This window comes from Periplaneta americana, chromosome 8 (genome assembly GCF_040183065.1).
Source record: "Periplaneta americana isolate PAMFEO1 chromosome 8, P.americana_PAMFEO1_priV1, whole genome shotgun sequence".
Taxonomy (NCBI): Eukaryota; Metazoa; Arthropoda; class Insecta; order Blattodea; family Blattidae; genus Periplaneta; species Periplaneta americana.
Genome location: NC_091124.1, coordinates 131,281,056 through 131,301,052, shown reverse-complemented (window position 1 = coordinate 131,301,052; position 19,997 = coordinate 131,281,056). Strand labels below are relative to the sequence as shown.

General features: G+C 41.5%; 1 protein-coding gene across 4 annotated transcripts in view; it reads right to left on the bottom strand.

Annotated features, from left to right (window-relative positions):
- Positions 1–19,997, bottom strand: part of Ttc30 (tetratricopeptide repeat domain 30) — a 123,359-nt gene that overhangs the window by 71,586 nt on the left and 31,776 nt on the right. For all 4 annotated transcript variants that reach the window (XM_069833635.1, XM_069833636.1, XM_069833637.1 and 1 more), the window contains one exon: positions 4,463–4,598. In XM_069833635.1, coding sequence (XP_069689736.1) covers positions 4,463–4,598 — 136 coding nt within the window. The remainder of the gene's footprint in view (positions 1–4,462; positions 4,599–19,997) is intronic.

The window sequence follows — 19,997 nt, the reverse complement described above, 5'->3', positions numbered from 1 at the left end:
ATCCATGCCACTTCAATCTACAGTAGTTGATATAATAAAATGAAAACAAATGACTCTGTGATTATTTAAGGTGGCCTTGTACAACAAGTGGAAGATATTCATTTAACACTTTTTTTTTAAATGCAATGAATATGCCCAAACAAGTAAAATTCATATGTAGGGGCTATATAAGAAGAGAGATATATGTTGTATAACATAATATAATAAATCATAAAGCTACAGTCTGTGAAAAACATAAAATATGACAAGAATTAAAGAAAGAAAATAAATAAGAACAATAAGCTATCACTTTAGTTTTAGGGTGAAAGAAGGAAAAGTTTGAAATCATGAAATAAATAAACCAACTGAGAATTAAATTAAATAATCTTGCCAAAAACGTTTTCTCTTAAACATTTCTTAAAACACTGGGACTTCAGTAAAACTTTGTATTCTAATGGAAGTTAATTATAAGTTGTGATTAAATAATAGTTAATCCCTTTCATACCACAGGTTACTAAGCTTTTCTGAGAAAAAAAAATGAGGCATATTTGTTTGTATTAAGTGTAGTGAAGTACATGGGTATGGATAGTATTAAAATAAAGACGATAGGCCTAAATTACTTCGAAGTGACAATGCCAACTTCAGAATTAGGTTTCTCAGTAATTCACTGTGTCCTGAAACTTGACATTTCCAACGTTTCGAAATTACTCACAGGTTCCATCATCAGGGCAGACAGGTAAGATCAGAGGGTCATCTGCTCTATTGGGTTCGTTATGCCAGGCTAATCCAGACGACTGATCTTACCTATCTGCCCTGATGATGGAACCTGTAAGTAGATCTGAAATGTTGGAAATGTCGAGTTCCAGAAGCCTAATTCTGATCACAGTCACTGTGAAAACCTAAAAACTAATATAATGCCAATTTTACTGTAACTAACAACTTTGACAGGGCTTTCCTTATTGAAAGATTTTATCTGCACATCGTAGTGTATTGGCTATGATATGCATTTTAGAGATTATTCTTTCATGCATTTTCGATGTTAAAACCCCATGAGGATAAAAAATGTTAATGAATTATATTTTGTCTTTCATTCATAAAATTACAAACTTTTTTTTTAAATTTTATAATTAAATTTATGTAAACTTTTTATACACATTCTTATTTCTTTTATTTAATATTACATCGTTAACGTTTATACCAAGTGTTTCAGACCATCCATATCAGCCTTTTTCCTCGAAAACTACGTGATACTGGTTGTTCATAAAAAAATTTTCATAACCGAAACCTATGTGAAGAATCAATTGGTTGAAGTACCATTTCCTATAACAAACCGGAAGTAGGGATCAACTTCGAAATTTTAAATGAGAACATGGGTCATTGAAGATACTATTGGAAATTACTTTTAAAAAGAAACAACTTTTACTGAAACTTTTTTTTCTAACTTGTTTACTCACAAAGCAATAAAAATGGTATCTTCTGAGAAATGCTGTCTGTTGTTTATGCACGTACACTCTTCATAGTAAGTGTTCAAAATGTACGCTACCCTGTGTTAAACAATGTTCTGATCACCTCCTAACATCCGTGATTGCACTTCAGCACAGCCGAGAGACCCATAGGCTTCTCGAATTCTTTGTTTCATGTCTTGCCTAGTTGTTGGACGCAACTGGTAGACCATGTATTTAATTCTCTCCCACAAGAAGAAGTCATTTGGAGCGAAGTCAGGAGATCGGGCTGGCCAAGCTACTGGTCCTCCTATTCCAATCTACCGTAGGGGAAATAAAGAAATAACTGGTTAATAACTCATCGAGACCTACGTGAAAAGTAGCCGAGCCATACAGCCATTCTGCTGAAGCCACATCATTAACCAAAGCGCAAGGGAAACATCATGAAGCAACTGGTGCATAATGTTTCAGAGGAAGCGTGCATACTACCATTCAAGTTCTCCTCAAAAGAAGTATGGTCCTATGACGTGGTGTCCGAGGAGGCGACACTAAGTGTTGAGGCTCCATACGTGCTGGTAATCCACTTCACATAACCAGTGTAGATTAACCGGAGATTAGTAATGGGCATTGTAGAGATTCACCTGACCATTACTTTTGAAAGTTGTCTCATCAGTCCACAGAATTCTGAGATCGAAATCATGGTCCGTGTTTAGAAACCAGTTGCAGAAATCAACACGAATCTGGAAGTCATGTCCCCCAAGTGTTCCAGATGGAGATGAATATGGTATGAATAAAATTTGTCTTTGAGAATTCTAAACACTGTATTATGGTGCAATCCTGAGTCAAATGCAAGCCTTCTTGTGGGGGAGAATTAAAGACATGGTCTACCAGGTGCGTCCAACAACTAGAGAAGACATGAAACAAAGAATTAGAGAAGCCTGTGGGTCTCTCAGCTGTGCTGAAGTGCCATCACGGATGTTAGGAGGTGATCAGAACATTGTTTAGCACAGGGTGGCATACATTTTGAACACTTAATATGAAGAGTGTAAGTACAAACAATATACAGTAGTAGTATGCTGGGTAACTTTTGGTGCTGGACCCCGGACTCATTTCACCGGCATTATCACCTTCATATCATTCAGACACTAAATAACCTAGATGTTGATACAGCATCGTAAAATAACACAATAATAAAAAAATAAATAAATAAAATAAAAAAATTAAAAAAAAAACACAGTATTTCTCAGAAGATACCATTTTTGTTGCTTTGTGAGTAAACAATAAAAGTTAGAAAAAAAAAGTTTCAGTAAAAGTTGTTTCTTTTTAAAAGTAGTTTCCAATGGTACCTTCAATGACCCATGTTCTCATTTGAAATTTCGAAGTTGACCACAGGTACCTCTACTTCCGGTTTGCTACAGGAAATGGTACTACCACCAATGAATTCTTTACTTAGGTTTTGGTTATCAAAATTTTTTTATGAACAACCAGTATCATATAGTTTTCGAGAAAAAAGGCTGATATGGGTGGTTTGAAACACCTAGTTATTAATGTTATGTAATAATTCCAGTTGTGAAGTCCACACCTGTGGAGTAACGGTCAGCGCGTCTGGCCACGAAACCAGGTGGCCTGGGTTCGAATCCCGGTTGGGGCAAGTTACCTGGTTGAGGTTTTTTCCGGGGTTTTCCCTCAACCCAATACGAGCAAATGCTGGGTAACTTTCGGTGCCGGACCCCGGACTCATTTCACCGGCATTATCACCTTCATTTCATTCAGATGCTAAATAACCTAGATGTTGAAAAAGCGTCGTAAAATAACCCAAAAAAAATTCAGTTGTGAAAAGTACGAAAAAGACTGAGTGTGATTTAAAGAAACAGAAATGTTAACTAGGCTCTGTAAATTATTACTGAATTTATGACGGTTTTATTTAACTCAAATGTTTTTAATATTTTGTCCGTATTCCTATTCTTCATTCCTTATAGAGTGGACTTCATAGTGATAACATTAGTCATATATTATAGATGGCAATTATCTCTACCAGGTTAAATAAATAAATCTAATCTAATCTAATCTAATCTAATCTAATCTAATCTATAATATGCTTCTGTGAATATTAACAATTAGTCATTTCCTTTCCATTTGACTACCAGTGCGTTTTTTTAAGTAAAACATGAAGTGCTGCAGCAAGTCCATTCTTCTATAAGTCTTGCTTTACTTCCACTGCAGTGCTGATGCAGCAACTGTGTAGCAACTCCAAACACCACTTTACGAGTTTGCTGCACGATTCATTATAGAAGAATGCGTGTTTTAGTCTTTTTTGCAATGTTTATTATTATTAAAATCTTATAGTAATAATAATTCCATGTCATTATCATGGAAGTTGAAACTATATAGTTAATACATTCGGTTCTTTTAAGGTTAAATTTATTCCTGCAGTAGCAGCAGGCAATATTAATTGCCAACCATTTTGCAGTCAACTGGCCGAATTGCATTATTTTCGACCCTCATTTTGCTGCAGTACTTAAAAAAAACGCACAGTACAAGAAGTCTATGACAACTGAGGTTATTGGTGTGTATGTATTGAATGGATATCCAAAAATAGTCATTTTCAGGGCTACATAATTTTCCCAAAATGTAATCAAGAAATATACAATAATTCTGAGTAACACACGTTCAAATTGCAAAAATGAATAACAGATCCTAATCAAAAAAAGTCACAGCCGGGGACAAAACATAGAATATTGTCTTAGCAGGCTAATATCCTACCCATTCAGCTACATATGAAGGAGATGCGGAATGCATAAGTGTAATGCTGTAATTGATTGGCATATACTAATATATATCTTGATTAGAATGCATGTTTCTGTATACCACAACAGGATTAGTTTTAATTGTATTTATTGTGCTTTTTATGCATCAAGTTAACATGCCAATAACTATATCATTCGGTGGTCAATTGAAAAAAACACACAGGCCACTTTTTATTTTTGTGAGTGTATATAGTAAATAATATTTTTTATTTAAGTTTAAGACTTCGGACTTACATATATGTTTCAAAGCAGGGGCATATTCTTTGAGCCTGTAGTAACAAAGAGCAACATTGTAGGAGAGATGAGGATTGTAACCAAGGACTTGAAGAGCTGTGGTGAATTTCAGTAATGCATCTTCAAAGCGTCCTTCCTGAAATTCAAAACAAAATTTTTAGCACAGAGTAAAATAAAAAAACTAAAAATGTAGGACCACGTTAAGTAGCGAGCTGGACTCCCAAGTCCTGATTATGACATAATCGCGATAACTGAGATGTGTTGACAGCATTCTACAATAATTGGTACTAGCATACAAAAAACATTCACTCTATATCTGCAGCACAAGTATAGTGGAATTACGCAAAGGAGAACAAAACTACGCTCTATGGAGATAGTGACAAGCCTTTATTCATGTTCATAAGTTCATTACCGAAAGTATTGTGTACTGCACACATTCCTTACGACGTTATTGAACTTTAAGCCAAGCAAAATACAAATATAGACATAGACTACTCACCTTGAATATTGTGTGAATTAACAGTTAAATGACACTTTTTTACATTATGGAAAATTATATCCATTCATTCGCAGTTTTCTGCCAGATGGTAGCTCTTTCACTGCAAACCACGATTCTTCAATCTTTCCTCTTTTCTGCCTTCCTCTTAGTCTCCACATATGATCCATATATTTTAATGTCGTCTATTATCTGATATCTATGGCCACGAACTTTTCTCCCGGTCACCATTCCTTCCAGTGCATCCTTCAGTAGGTGGTTTCTTCTTAGTCAGTGACCTAGTCAATTCCTTTTTCTCTTCCTGATCAGTTTCAGCATTATTCTTTCTTCACCCACTCTTTCTAGTACAGCTTCATTTCTTATCCTGTCTATCCATTTCACATGCTCAATTCTTCTCCATATTCACATTTCAAATGCTTGTAATCATTTCTCTTCACTCCACTGAAATGTCTATGTTTCTACCCCATACAATGTCGCACTCCACACAAAGCCATTCAACAGTCTCTTCCTTAGTTCTTTTTCGGAGGACTGCAGAAGATGCTCCTTTTTCTATTAAAAGCTTCCTTTGCCATTGCTAACCTCCTTTTGACTTCCTGGCAACACCTAATGTTACTGCTTATAGTACATCCCAGGTATATATCACTTAAAACAGTGTGTTTTTCACTTCAAAGGCATTCCTCGGATAGAGTTATCACTAGCACTTTCATTATCACTTTCCTGAATTGCATCACCTTCCGATTCACTGTCATCGTCATCTTCCTCTTCCTCCTCCTCACCATCATCATCATCATCATCATCGCCATCACTATCATCATTATCACTATCACCATCACCATCACCACTAACATTTCCATAATCTTCACCCAATCGAATTATTTCGTCCATAGTAGACTCTAGCAGACGGACATTTTTTTCCACTCTTGTTATTCTCTTGGAACAGACACTTTACATCGATGAACTGAAAGACAATATAAGAACAGAAGTTATCTGAATTACTGAATAAGAACTTTTGCATGTTCATGCAAATTTCATCACAGGATGCCAGGTATGTATGAATCAAGATGGCCATCACTTTGAGTAATTTTTATAACACAGGTTAGTTCTCATTAGGTAATAAATTATAATTGTTTGCAAGATTTATATAATATACGTAAAATTGCTGCATCAGTTCCACACTCGATAATCTGACCACTTTGTATAAAAAAAATAAACAAATAACAGCTGCTGAAATGCGTTTCATATGAAGAACCATTGGCAGCAACATGTTGGACAAAAACAGAAATGAATGTATCTTAAAAGAATTGTATCAGTGGCTTATGCTACAGAGTATGCACTGTGTCCCATAACCTTTGAAACATTCCCATAAATAGTGGTTTTTAGTGTACTGGTATCTAAAAATAGTTTTGTATTTAGTGTTGACAAAAGCCTGTTGACCAAAGTGTATCATCTATTATCAGGCGTCGACCTGGTTGGCGAGTTGGTATAGCGCTGGCCTTCTATGCCCAAGGTTGCGGGTTCGATCCCGGGCCAGGTTGATGGCATTTAAGTGTGCTTAAATGCGACAGGTTCATGTCAGTAGATTTACTGGCATATAAAAGAACTCCTGCGGGACAAAATTCCGGCACATCCAGCGACGCTGATATAACCTCTGCAGTTGCGAGCGTCGTTAAATAAAACATAACATCTATTATCAGGCAGTACATCTCACTTGACAATATGTTTGTATGCATCTGAAGTCTGATTAGTGTAATATGTAGCTAATCAGCGATGTATGCAGTGGAGAGGGAGCCACCCTACCCCATTATCTCCTGGCCCAGTTGCCTCATAAGTGGTGCCTTTGTTGGTATCACTTGTGGAGTTCAGACCTGTCTTTGGACAGTTGACTAAACAAAACAAATAACAAAGTGTATTATCTGGAGTAGTTGGCAAGTATATTGTGTTTTATAGAAATGCGTACCAGTAGTAACAATTTTTCTTTTTTCCCCTAAATGCGATGCACTAAATTTAATTCCATAAATTTATTGCACTCCTCATCCTGATCCAAATGATGTAAGCATGAAGCACCATAACTTTGTATTCACGTCATTAACAAAACAAAAACAATTTAAAGACCATATGTACATTTTTAGCTATTTCATGGAAAAATATCTTTGAAAAGGTAAATTTCAATACAAATATTAGGTAGACCACAACATATCTATGGTACCAAAGAATTGTTTCAATAGCACTTGAACGTTTGTTACTAAAAAACGCTGCAATATGTTTCAAAGCAATGAATATGTGAATTTTTTTTTTTAATTTTATTGGGTTATTTTACGACGCTGTATCAACATCTAGGTTATTTAGCGTCTGAATGAAATGACGGTGATAATGCCAGTGAAATGAGTCCAGGGTCCAGCACCGAAAGTTACCCAGCATTTGCTTCTATTGGATTGAGGGAAAACCCCGGAAAAAACCTCAACCAGGTAACTTGCCCCAACAAGGATTCGAACCCGGGCCACCTGATTTCGCGGCCAAATGCGCTGACCGTTACTCCACAGGTGTGGACTGAATATGTGAATATGATCCTTATTTATGGAGAGTGGAGGAAAAATTCACGAGATTATTGCATACTGACTATCTTGAACACTATCCAGAATGAAGACAGCCTTCTAAAAATGGCGGACACTCCCTCCATGTCTTGTGCATGCACTTTAAATTAGCTATTGTTAGATGCTTCTATCCTTCAGTATCGAAGTCAGGTTTCACATTTTGGCTAAAGATTATACTACTTGGGATATTAGCTAAAGTCTTATACCTTTTTTTTTCTTTTGCTCGCCTACTTTCGCTAGAGGGTACCAATTTTAAAGACGTATTCACATCAAAATATTGTGGCAGCAGGCCGGAGCATTCTGGCTGCGTCAGAGAGTTCGCGCATGTCTGGGGAGAAAGGAGGCATGCGGGGAGAGGATACGCGAGCTTCTGCGAGCGCTGGGCTGCAGGTTGAGAGGGAAGGAAACGAACTGCAGCGGAAGTAAAGAAACGTCTCGAGACCTATTGTTGTAGAAACTTCAGGACACAGTACATTCGAGAACGTGTGATTTAATAAATGAAAAGGGGTGAGAGAGCTGCGAGCCAGTCCGTTTGTGAATTAGCAGCGAGCAAGCAAGGAAGCCAGCCTTCGAGACCGAGGTTCAACGTGCAGTGAACTTGAGTAACTGTGCCAGCTTCCAGGTGGAAGCAAAGCGTCCGGAAATCTTGGGTTCGACGTGCAGTGAACTTGAGCGAATAACTGTGGCAGCATCCAGGTGGAAGCAACGCGTCCGGAAGTCGCGAGTTCGACGTGCAGTGAACTTTATCTGAAAGTCTTGGGTTCGACGTACCATGAACTTGAGAGAGTGAGCTAGAAGAACTAGCCAGCCGAACGAACTGTGAAAAGAGAACTGACAGTTTTGCTTTGTAAATAGTGCTTTATGAACATTAGTTGAGATTAGGAGTACATTGTTGTTCTCCTCAATAATTCACGTGAGTTGTCACTGTCGTTCTGTGGAGTGCAATAACAACTACTGTATTGAGTGGAATACACATTGTTGACGGGTGTGTGGTTGAAAGCTAGAAATAAAAGTAACATTATTGTTGAATTAAAATTACATTTGGTGTCAGAAGCGGGATATTGTCGACATAATGGAGAACCTACAGCAGATCCTGGAAGTCATCAAGGAAATGAACAAACACATCAGAGAGGTGAAGAACGACATAGGTGAAGTGAAAAGTGACATAAGCAGAGTGAAAGGCGACATAAGCGGAGTGAAAGGTGACATAAGCGGAGTGAAAGGTGACATAAGTGGAGTGAAAGGCGACATAAGTGAAGTGACTACACAAATTGCTAGCGTATCGGCGCACATGGATGGAATTGTTACCATCGTGAAAGATGAACTTAGAGCCGATTTCGACAAACTATCGATAATTTCGCAAATGTAAATAAAGCAGTGACCGAACTAATACAGGACGTAGACCATTTGGACAGCATAATTCGCGTTCTCGAGCATCGTCAAGAGCAGACAAGTGAGTTGCTGGACAAGACGAGTGAGGTACTGGATAAACATGCTGAGGAAAACAAGCACATACTCAGGTTAATGGATCAGCATGCTGAAGAAAACAAGCACATACTCGCGATAGTGGATCGCCAGGCTAGAGAACAGAAACAGATAGTTTCTGAAGAAGTTCGACGGGCCATGGAAGAAGCGGCAACAGAATTAAGCACCCCACAGAGTGGCCCTGTGGAACCATCGCCTTCAACCAGACATTCGAACGTCAAGACGCCGAAGTTCGACGGTACGACGTCTTGGGAGATTTTCTGTCGCCAGTTCGAGGCTACTGCGGTACATAATGGGTGGACGCCAGCAGAGAAGACTACCCAGCTGCTAACCGCACTTCAGGGACAGGTGTCGGAGATTCTTCAAAGCGTTCCAGAAGATGGAACAGCCGCAAAGATAATGGAGGCCTTGGAGGGACGTTATGGTGACCATCAAACTTGCAGAAGCATTTAGGACTAAACTGAAAACGAGGGTCCAACAGTCAGGCGAGTCCCTACAAGAATTTGCGATGGCAGTGGAACAACAGGCCCATAAGGCCCTCAGGGGCCTACCTCCTAACTTCGTCGCTGGAGAGGCGGCTTACACCGGCTGCGGAGTCGACCCCGAAATAAGACAACTCCTCTTGGCAGAGCATCATGCCATTAACAAAGCTCCGGCAGCGGCCCTCCAGATGGACGGCAAAAGTCTCAACTCCGCACCGGGTTAGGAGCGTCGCAGCGGCCGACGTCGAGGAACGCCAAACGAAGTCAACCGAGCGACAGAGAGAGACGAGGAATGCCCACCTGCTGGTCCTGTGGCAAACCGGACACTTGAGGAAGGACTGTGACTGATCTGGTCACAGACAGGAAAACTAGAAGGGGCTGATGCGAGGAGGGTCACGCCATCGCCGTCATCACCATCCCCTCGGCTGATCTTGAAGACGGTTGACAGAAGATGCGACGATGGGCTGATTGCTGACGGATGGATAAGAGGCCGTACATGCAGAGTACTGATAGACACCGGGGCGTCACTGATGAAGAATAAATACCAGAATAATATATTCCATGCTGACTATAAGAATAAAGATATAATGTATAAGCAGCACTAAAAAAAGATTAAAAAATTAGAGTAAGTATAGTTAATCATGATCAACCAATTAAACTATTCAATAATCTAATTTCACCTATCGCCAGGCCAGGAGTCATGCGTGGCCTACCTGGGAGGACGCCGCTGCGCCGATATGAGCTTCGTACTGCTTCAGGCGAGAGCTTCGGCATCCAGAAAGAGGTTTTCCTGGATCTGATCTTGGGAAAGAGGAGACTAGAGATGTGGGTCTTCTTGCAAACATCACTGAAGACATCATCCTGGGACTCGACCCCATGCGGATCTTCGATGCGACTGTACACATCCGGCGCTGTATCCTCCATTTTGGCCAGGATGAAGTGTTCCTGAGGGATGTCGAGGACCAACCCATGACCAGCAGACTCACCTTGGAGAATCAGGTGATAATCCCAGCAGGATGCGAGATGGTGGTGACAGCACGACTGGATGGACAGCCTAAGAGGAACCTGCTCCTCGATTCGCAAACAACTCCGATATATGGGGTTTATGTGGCCAGATCCTTACTCCCAATCCCGAAAGTGGTACCGGTGAAGGTCCTGAATATCACTAATCGGGACAAGGAGCTGCCTAGTGGAACTGTACTAGGTAGCGTCGAGCCAGTAGTGTCTGCGACATCTCTGGGTGATAACGAGGAGCATCACCAAACATGTCGAGAACTGGACCCATCACTGAAAGAGCTGGCTCCAGAATTGACGGGGAATTTAAGCAAACGAGAAAGAAGTCAAGTCCACGATCTATTGACAGAGTTTCAGGATGTGTTCAGCCTGCCTGAAAATGACTACGGGAGAACGGAGGAAATTCAGCACCGCATCGACACTGGAAATGCTTGCCCAATCAGACAACTTCCTCGACGTGTCCCTCTAGCTAAACAGAGGGAGATCGACAACCAACTAAAGGGCATGAAAGCAAAAAGGGGTCATCGAGGAATCTGACAGCCCTTGGTCATCACCTGTGGTGCTGGTGAAGAAGAAGCATAGGGACCTGCGTTTCTGCATGGACTACAGAAGACTGAATGACGTCACCAAAAAGGACTGCTTTCCCCTTCCACGAATTGACGATACTTTAGATACCCTGGCAGGAGCAGAGTGGTTCTCAACGTCAGATCTCAAGTCAGGGTACTGGCAGGTGGCGCTACATACTGAGGACAAAGAGAAAACGGCATTCTCTACAGGCCAGGGACTATGGCAGTTCACTGTCATGTCATTCGGCCTCTGCAACGCCCCTGCTACATTCCAGAGACTAATGGAGTCCGTAATGAGAGGCCTGACATATGACACCTGTTTGCTGTACCTTGATGACGTCATCGTGGTCGGCAAGACCTTCGGCGAACAACTGTCGAACCTGAAGAAAGTGTTCGAGAGACTGCGACAAGCCAGGCTGAAGTTGAACCCGAAGAAATGTAATCTGTTCCAGAAGAAGATCAGCTACCTGGGGCATGTAGTAGGGACCAATGGAGTGGCCACGGACCCAGAGAAGCTGCAAGCCGTCAGAGAATGGCCGAGACCGAGGGACAAGCAGGAGTTGCGCTGCTTTCTCGGCCTCTGCACTTATTACAGAAAGTTCGTTGCTGGGTACGGCAACATCGACAAGCCTCTCACCCAGCTGACCGAGGAGACATGGCAATTCCAATGAATGGATGAGGTGGAGTCAACCTTTTAATCGCTGAAAGAGGTGCTGTGCACAGCCCCAGTACTCGGATACCCCATCCCTGGAAGAAAGTTCACGCTCGACACGGATGCTAGCAATGTAGGCATCAGTGGAGTATTCTCTCAGGACCAGGACGGGCAAGAGAGGCTGACTGCCTACTTCAGCCGAACACTCTCCAAGGCTGAAAGAAACTACTGCGTCACCCGTAGAGAACTTCTTGCCATTGTGAAAGCCCTGAAGCATTTCCACAAATATTTATATGGCCAGGAATTCCATCTGAGGACAGACATTCTGCACTCAACTGGCTATTGGGCTTCAGGAATATGGAGGGGCAGACTGCCCATTGGGTTCAACGTCTGCAGCAGTACAACTTCACCTCCGAACACCACCAAGGGAAGAAACATTCCAACGCTGATGCCCTAATACGACGCAAATGCCATGATGGCTGCAAACACTGCCTGAAAGTAGAAGAGCGAGATTGCGCCCACGCAGTCCGAGCAATCGCCGCCCAGCCGAGCCCAGGATGGGATAACGCCGCCATAAGGAGGGAGCAGTTGGAGGACCCAAACATTGGACAGCTACTGCGTGATGTGGAGTCCAGTCAGAGACCAGTGTGGGCCGATATTGCCAACCGTAGCACCACTTACAAGATCTACTGGGCCCTGTGGGAATCCTTCACTGTCAAGGACGGTATCCTGAAGAGGATTTGGGAGTTGGCTGATGGTAGGACCCAAATAGAACAACTTATCCTGCCCAGGAGCAAGGTGAAGGAAGTGCTGAAGAAGACTCATGCTGGGCGACTGTAGTCCATCTTGGAGCCAACAAGACGCTGGACAAGTTAAGGCAGAGGTTCTACTGGCTGGGGAGCCATGCAGCAGTGCAATGTGAGAGCTCCTTTTGAGAGAATCTCCATCGACGTTGCTGGACCATTCCCGGCCACAGATCGAGGGAACCGCTACCTGCTAGTAGCCATGGATTATTTCACAAAATGGCCAGAGGTGTACGCGATTCCCAACCAAGAGGCTTCGACGGTGGCAGACGTGCTGCTTGACAACTTCATTCTGCCGATTCGGTGTCCCCCGGGAACTGCATAGTGATCAGGGACGCAACTTCGAATTCAACCTGATGAGAGAATTGTTCGAGTGTCTGGGGATGCATAAAACCAGGACCACTCCCCTCCACCCACAGTCTGACGGCATGGTGGAATGCTACATCGAAACCGTAGAAGAGCACCTGCAGAAGGTAGTGTCGAACCATCAACGAGACTGAGATGGCAGAGTCCCACTGTTCCTCTTGGCCTACAGAGCTTCGGTCCACGATACAACAGGGATGACACAGGCAAACATGCTCTTCGGGAGAGAGCTGCGCCTGTCTGTGATCTGCTGTTTGGCATGCCACCCAGCGCAGACCAGCCAGCGACTGACTACGTGGCAGAACTGACAGAGAAGTTGGATGGAGTTCATCAACTGGCTAGAGAGCACCTCAAGATGGCCAGCAACATGATGATAGTGCGTTACGACAGATTAGTCAACTCTGCGGGATTCCAGGAGGGTGGCCTGGTGTGGCTGTATCAACCAACCAGGACCAAAGGAAAATCACCGAAGCTGCAGCGTGCCTGGGATGGACCTTACCGCGTGGTAACCTGGATCAATGACGTGGTATACCGCATCCAGCGACAACCCAGAGAGAAGATGATGGTGGTGCACCTGGACTGTCTAGCGGCCTACCAAGGGACTCTCCGGGATGAACAGTCCTAAGGAGGGAGCAATGTGGCAGCATGCCGGAACATTTTGGTCGCGTCGGAGAGTTCGCGCGCGTCTAGGGAGAAAGGAGGCATGCGGGGAGAGGAGACGCGAGCTTCGGCGGGTGCTGGGCCTTGGGCAGAGAGAGTGGGAAGGAAACCAACTGTGACGGAAGTAAAGAAACGTCTCGAGACCAATTGTTGTAGAAACTTCGGGATGCAGTACTTTCGAGAACGTGTGATTTAATAAATGAAAAGGTGCGAGAAAGTAGTGAGCCAGTCAGTTTGTGAATCAGGAGCGAGCAAGCAAGGACGCCAGGCTTCGAGACCGAGGTTCAACGTGCAGTGAACTTGAGTAACTGTGGCAGTGTGCAGGCGGAAGCATCGCGTCCGGAAGTCTTGGGTTCGACGTGCAGTGAACTTGAGCGAATAACTGTGGCAGCGTCCAGGTGGAAGCAACGCGTCCGGAAGTCGTGGGTTCGATGTGCAGTGAGCTTTATCTGAAAGTCTTGGATTCGACATACCGTGAACTTGAGTGAGTGAGCTAGAAGAACTAGCCAGGGCGAACGAACTGTGCACTGAGAACCGACAGTTTTGCTTTGTAAATAGTGCTTTGTGAACATTAGTTGAGATTAGGAGTACATTGTTGTTCTCCTCAATAATTCACGTGAGTTGTCATTGTCGTTCTGTGGAGTGCAATAACAACTACTGTATTGAGTGGAATACCCATTGTTGACGGGTGTGTGGTTGAAAGCTGGAGATAAAAGTAACATTATTGTTGACTTAAAAGTTACAGTTTCGTCAAACTCAAACTTGAACAAAAAATTCGTCATGATAAAGAATTATCAAATAACAACCAGGATATAGAAGAAAGTGACATCTGATGACAATGTACCAAAGGTGTGTAAGTATGTATTGACTCTTAACCAATCAAAGCCAACTATCAACTGCAATCTTGTTGAAACAATCTTGTCACACCTGATGTTTGGATGTTGATACAAGGACATAGCGTCCATGGATCTGATGGAAGCATTGTTTCCCCTTTTATTTTTAGAGGAAAGATTTTTTTATTTGTATATGGATAAAGTAGTTACTATTTGTTTTTTACTTCATGTTGATACAACAGCAATGTGTCATTGCATGCGATTATTCTTCAAGATGGTGTGTCGTGAAATCTGGAATTCAACAAGGATCAGTTCTCGGACCTTTACTTTTCATGATTTATATTAATGATGTGACTAAAATGATAAAACACTTAAAATACCATATGTATGCTGACGACTTGCAAATTTATTTGCATTTCCACCCTGACGAGACTAGTGACGCAGTAAATAAAATAAACGAAGACTTAAATTCGATTTCACTGTGGGCACACAAATTTGGATTAAGGTTAAATCCAGAGAAATCGCAAGCAATCATAATGGGACATGATCGTCTACGAAGTACTCTTGATAGTGGTACTATACCACATATAATATTGAATGGGATTATTGTTAAATACAGTGAAACAGTTAAAAATCTTGGCATTTTTATGGATAGCGATCTAAATTGGAACACTCAAGTAACATACACTTGCAAAAAAATATTTTCTCAACTTCACTCTTTGTTTCATATGAAAGAATTTCTACCACTTAGTCTAAAAAAGAATCTTATTCAGACGCTTGTAATGCCCCATTTTGATTATTGCGATTCCTTACTAACTAATGTAAGTTCACTCTTAGCTGAGAGACTACAACGTGTTCATAATGTGTGCATATGATTCATCTGCAATACTCGTAAATTTGACCATATAACACCTTCCCTCCAGTTACTTTCATGGGTGCATATGAAGTAACGAAGAACAATACATTCACTGTCTCTTCTATTTAGAATCATGCAGTCCACACCTGTGGAGTAATGGTCAGCGCGTCTGGCCGTGAAACCAGGTGGCCCGGGTTCGAATCCCAGTCGGGGCAAGTTACCTGGTTGAGGTTTTTTCCGGGGTTTTCCCTCAACCCAATATGAGCAAATGCTGGGTAACTTTCGGTGCTGGACGCCGGACTCATTTCACCGGCATTATCACCTTCATTTCATTCAGACGCTAAATAACCTAAGATGTTGATACAGCGTCGTAAAATAACCCAATTAAAAAAAAAAAGAATCATGCATACTTCTACTCCGAATTATCTCTTATCGCGCTTTCAATTTCTTACAACTCTTCGAAACCAGCATCAAGCACTTCTTTCTATCCCTCAACATAGGACGTCTCTATACTCATCCTCCTACACTGTAGAAATACCACGTCTCTGGAATTCGTTACTTAGTGATGTCAGGGACTGCCGGACTTTATCACAATTCAAAATTAAATTGGAAAATTTTGTCTTGTTTCATGGTTTTTAGGTATTGCTAGAAGTGTTGATTTGTGTTTTTTTACTCTAGATTAAAATCGCAAGTTTCTTGTTTATGTTAGATAATTAGGATACAATTAATTATACTTAATCACTGATTTAAAGTTTGTATGACTGCAACCTGTGTATATTTTTGTGTGACTTTACTTTGTTTATAGTGTTTTTTTTTCCTTTTCATTTCTGTTATTGTATTTGTATTTCTGGTGGAGTGGAAGAGAAGGCCTAATGGCCTTAACTACACCAGAATAAATAAATAACAAATAAATATTTTGATCCAGGATGAATTTGAACGTGCAAGTGATGTGAGATGTTATCTTCCAAATATACCTACATGTCACAATGGGTTGCTGGGAAAAAAAAAGGAAGGCGGATAGAGGAGCATTATCTTTCCCTTTTGCAGTGTATGGAACTCGCAAGTTACTTTCAGCCTCATTTTCTGATGTTTTTCTGCTGTACTGACTTTTCATAAGGCATTATTCTGTAGCATTTCTAGGTTTAAATGACTATGATGTTACTAGTAGTCACATAATGCGAGGGTTATTTTTTTTTTTCAATCTCCGATGGTGTCACCAGGTGGTCCAAGAAGCGAAAGGAGACAGGATGTGATGCAGCGTGATTGGCTTTCCCCTCGCCACTACCACCACCACCAACACCACTACTAAGGCCAACTCTTCAGTTGAAGCTTGGCTACAGGCATGTAGAGATGTTCACTACAATTGATTCTACCGCCAAGTCGGAGTTGCACAATGTTATTAGATTTCTACAGGCAGAGGGACATACAGTAATGCAGTGACAATTCACCACAGAATGAGCCATGTATATGATGAAATGTTATAAGTGATAGCGTGGTGCGAGAATGATGCAGGAAATTTAGATATGGTCGACATACATTCATGATGAAGGTGGTCAGGGACGGAAGTCTGTGTCAGGAGATGAACACACCCAACAAGTGGATCAAGCAATTCGTGAGAGGTGTTGGTTCATGATTTCTGAACTATCAAAAGACTTTCCCGAAATTTCAAGGTAAGTCCTCTACACCATTGTTACAAAACATCTTGGATACCATACAATTTGTGCATGATGGGTACCCAAGATGCTGACAGACAACCACAAGAATAGACAAATGGCATCAGTCTTAATATTTCTGCTGTGTTACGAGGCCGATGGAGAAGAGTTTTTAAAACAATATTGTGACAGGTGATGAAACGTCGGTTCGTTTCGACAGTGAAGAAACCAAACATCAGCACAACAGTGGATGCTACCCAATTCTCCAAACAAGCCCAAAAAGTTTAAACATACATTCAGCAAGAAGCTGATGGCTACAGTGTTTTGGGACCAGCAAGGTGTGTTACTGGTTGACTCTAAGGAGCCAGGAATCACAATCAATGCGGATGCATACTGTGAGACATTGTGAAGATTACAAAGAATCATAAAAAACAAACAGAGAGTCATGCTGTCTTCAGCTGTTGTCTTGCTTCATAACAATGCCTGCCTTCATTCTGCTGCATCAACCAAAGAACTTCAACGATTCTAATAAGAAGTGTTAATGACTTCCCTACAGCCCAAACCTGGCACCAAGTGACCTCCATCTTTTCCTGGCAATGAAGAGGTGGTTGGGAGGACAGTATTTTAGGAGCTTCGGGATACATGCAGACCTGGCTCAACAGACAGGTGGCAACTTTTTCGCAAAAATTATAGGAAAGCTGGTACATTGGTATGACAAATGTCTCAATTTTCATGGTAATTATGTTGAAATGTAGCTTATAGGTGTCAATAAGACTATTTTTCTATTCACTCTTGAAACGATTTTATTCATATTTATTAGTAAACATCAGGTATTTAAACTGAAAAAAAATCACATTTAGGCACCTGAACTATGTTTTAGAATATCAAAATAAACATTTTTATAGGCACATCAGAAGAGGACAGCAATGTTAGAATTAAGAAACTAAACTTATGTATGGGCGAGTCAATATGAAAACGAATGAAAAATTAGATCTACCTAACAATTTTTAATTTTCATTATATTTTTTATACTATTAGAACAGAGAGGGAAGGAAATGACATCCCTAGGTCTAAAATTTTTCTTACAAAAATTCGCCAAATGTACCATATAAAAAGAAAATTACGTTCTTTATACAGCCATTGCTGCTGAATCCTTTAAAACTTACATTTTAACAATACCGAAATCTCATTTTGAAGCTCTTATCTTCCCGAACTTACTGATTTGTGAAACATATTCATTGTTGTATAAAATTAGACACAGTCGATTTAATTCATATTTGAATTATTTTCCCATAAAATTAAAACTAAAATTATGACAATTTGCAAACTATAAGGACCAATTAAATCAGCTTTCAGATTTTTTATTCAAGGTATATACGCATAGAAATAAAATATGTCATATCCAGAAATTAAGTTCCTTATATCTGTCTTGCACGCCAACAGCACACAAGTCAAGGTTACACAAGCTTGCAGTGCAAGTCTCAGCTTGTTTCAGAGTGACGTTGGAGGTGAGTATGGGTGTTCCACGGGCCATACGTTAATGGTGACTATCCAAATTAGGAGGGACAACTTTTATTAGTTATCTGTAACCTTACCGAAGTATTCGTGCTTTTGAATTTACACAAATTTGTATTTTATGTTGAACTATACGCGTTTCAATAAGTCTTGACCAGTGGCAGCTGATTGACTGAAGCAAGTGAGGCCAGGCCTCAGTCACTTGGCTTAACTGAAATGAAATTTTGTGTTTTTATATAATATATTAGTTCTTTGAAAGAAGAATATATATCACTGTAGAAGTATTTGAAAACTTGGTAGTGTATATAGACCTGTTTTTGCAGTAAAAATTTGTTCCTGAGGCCAGGATCACTCATGCCAGGTCTGGCTTGTGATGTATATATACCTGTTCCTGAGGCCAGGACCGCTTGTGCTGAGTCTAGCTTCTGCATTTCGTATGTTTTCCCGGGTTTTGGGGTTGGGCTTGAAAAGCTGTAGCTGAGGCACAATTCGTCTGGCCTCATTGCCTGGTCACCTTTCACTCCTCCCATCCATGGACCAGTCTTGAGGGTAGAAGAGTAGGAATACCGGTTGTGACTTGCCTTCCTACGCCATAAATAACATAAAAATTCCCCCTCTTTGGCAGACTGAGACCCACACTGTTCTCTCTCCTTAGGTCTCATTTTATGACTTCTCCTAAGCGAGAGCACTCGATGGCAAGTGACCTACTTCCATTGGATAGCAAGTAACCTAATTTCGGTGGAAGGCAAGTGACCTACTTTCACTCGATGGCAAGTGACCTACATCCGTTGGATGGCAAGTGACCTACTTTCGCTGGATGGCAAGTAACTTACTTTCGCTGGATGGCAAGTGACCTACTTCCGCTGGAAGGCAAGTGACCTACTTTCGCTCGATGGCAAGTGACCTAATTCCGCTGGATGGCAAGTAACTTACTTTCGCTGGATGGCAAGTGACCTACTTCTGCTGGATGTCAAGTAACCTATTTTGGCTCGATGGCAAGTGACCTACTTTCGTTCGATATGAAATAGCCTACTTTCGCCCAATGGCAAATAACCAAATTTCGTTGGATGGCAAATGACCTACTTTTGCTCGATTGCAAGTGACCTAATTTCGCTGGAAGGCAAGTGACCTACTTTCGCCCGACGGCAACTGACCTACTTTCGCTCGATGGCAAGTGACTTCTTTCGCTCGATGGCAAGTGACCTACATTCGCTCGATGGCAAGTGATGTACTTCCGCTTGATGGCAAGTGACCTACTTACACTGTATGGAAAGTGACCTACTTCCGCTGGATGTCAAGTGACCTATTTTCGCTCGATATGAAATAGCCTAATTTCGCCCAATGGCAAGTAACCAAATTTCGTTGGATGGCAAATGACCTACTTTCGACCCATGACAAGTGACCTACTTTCGGTGGAAGGAAAGTGACCTACTTTCGCTCAATTGCCAGTGAATGACCTACTTCCGCTAGAGAGCAAGTGAACTACTTTCGCTCGACGGTAAATGACCTATTTTCGCTCGATGGCAAGTGACCTACATCGCTTGATAGCAAGTGACCTACTTTCGCT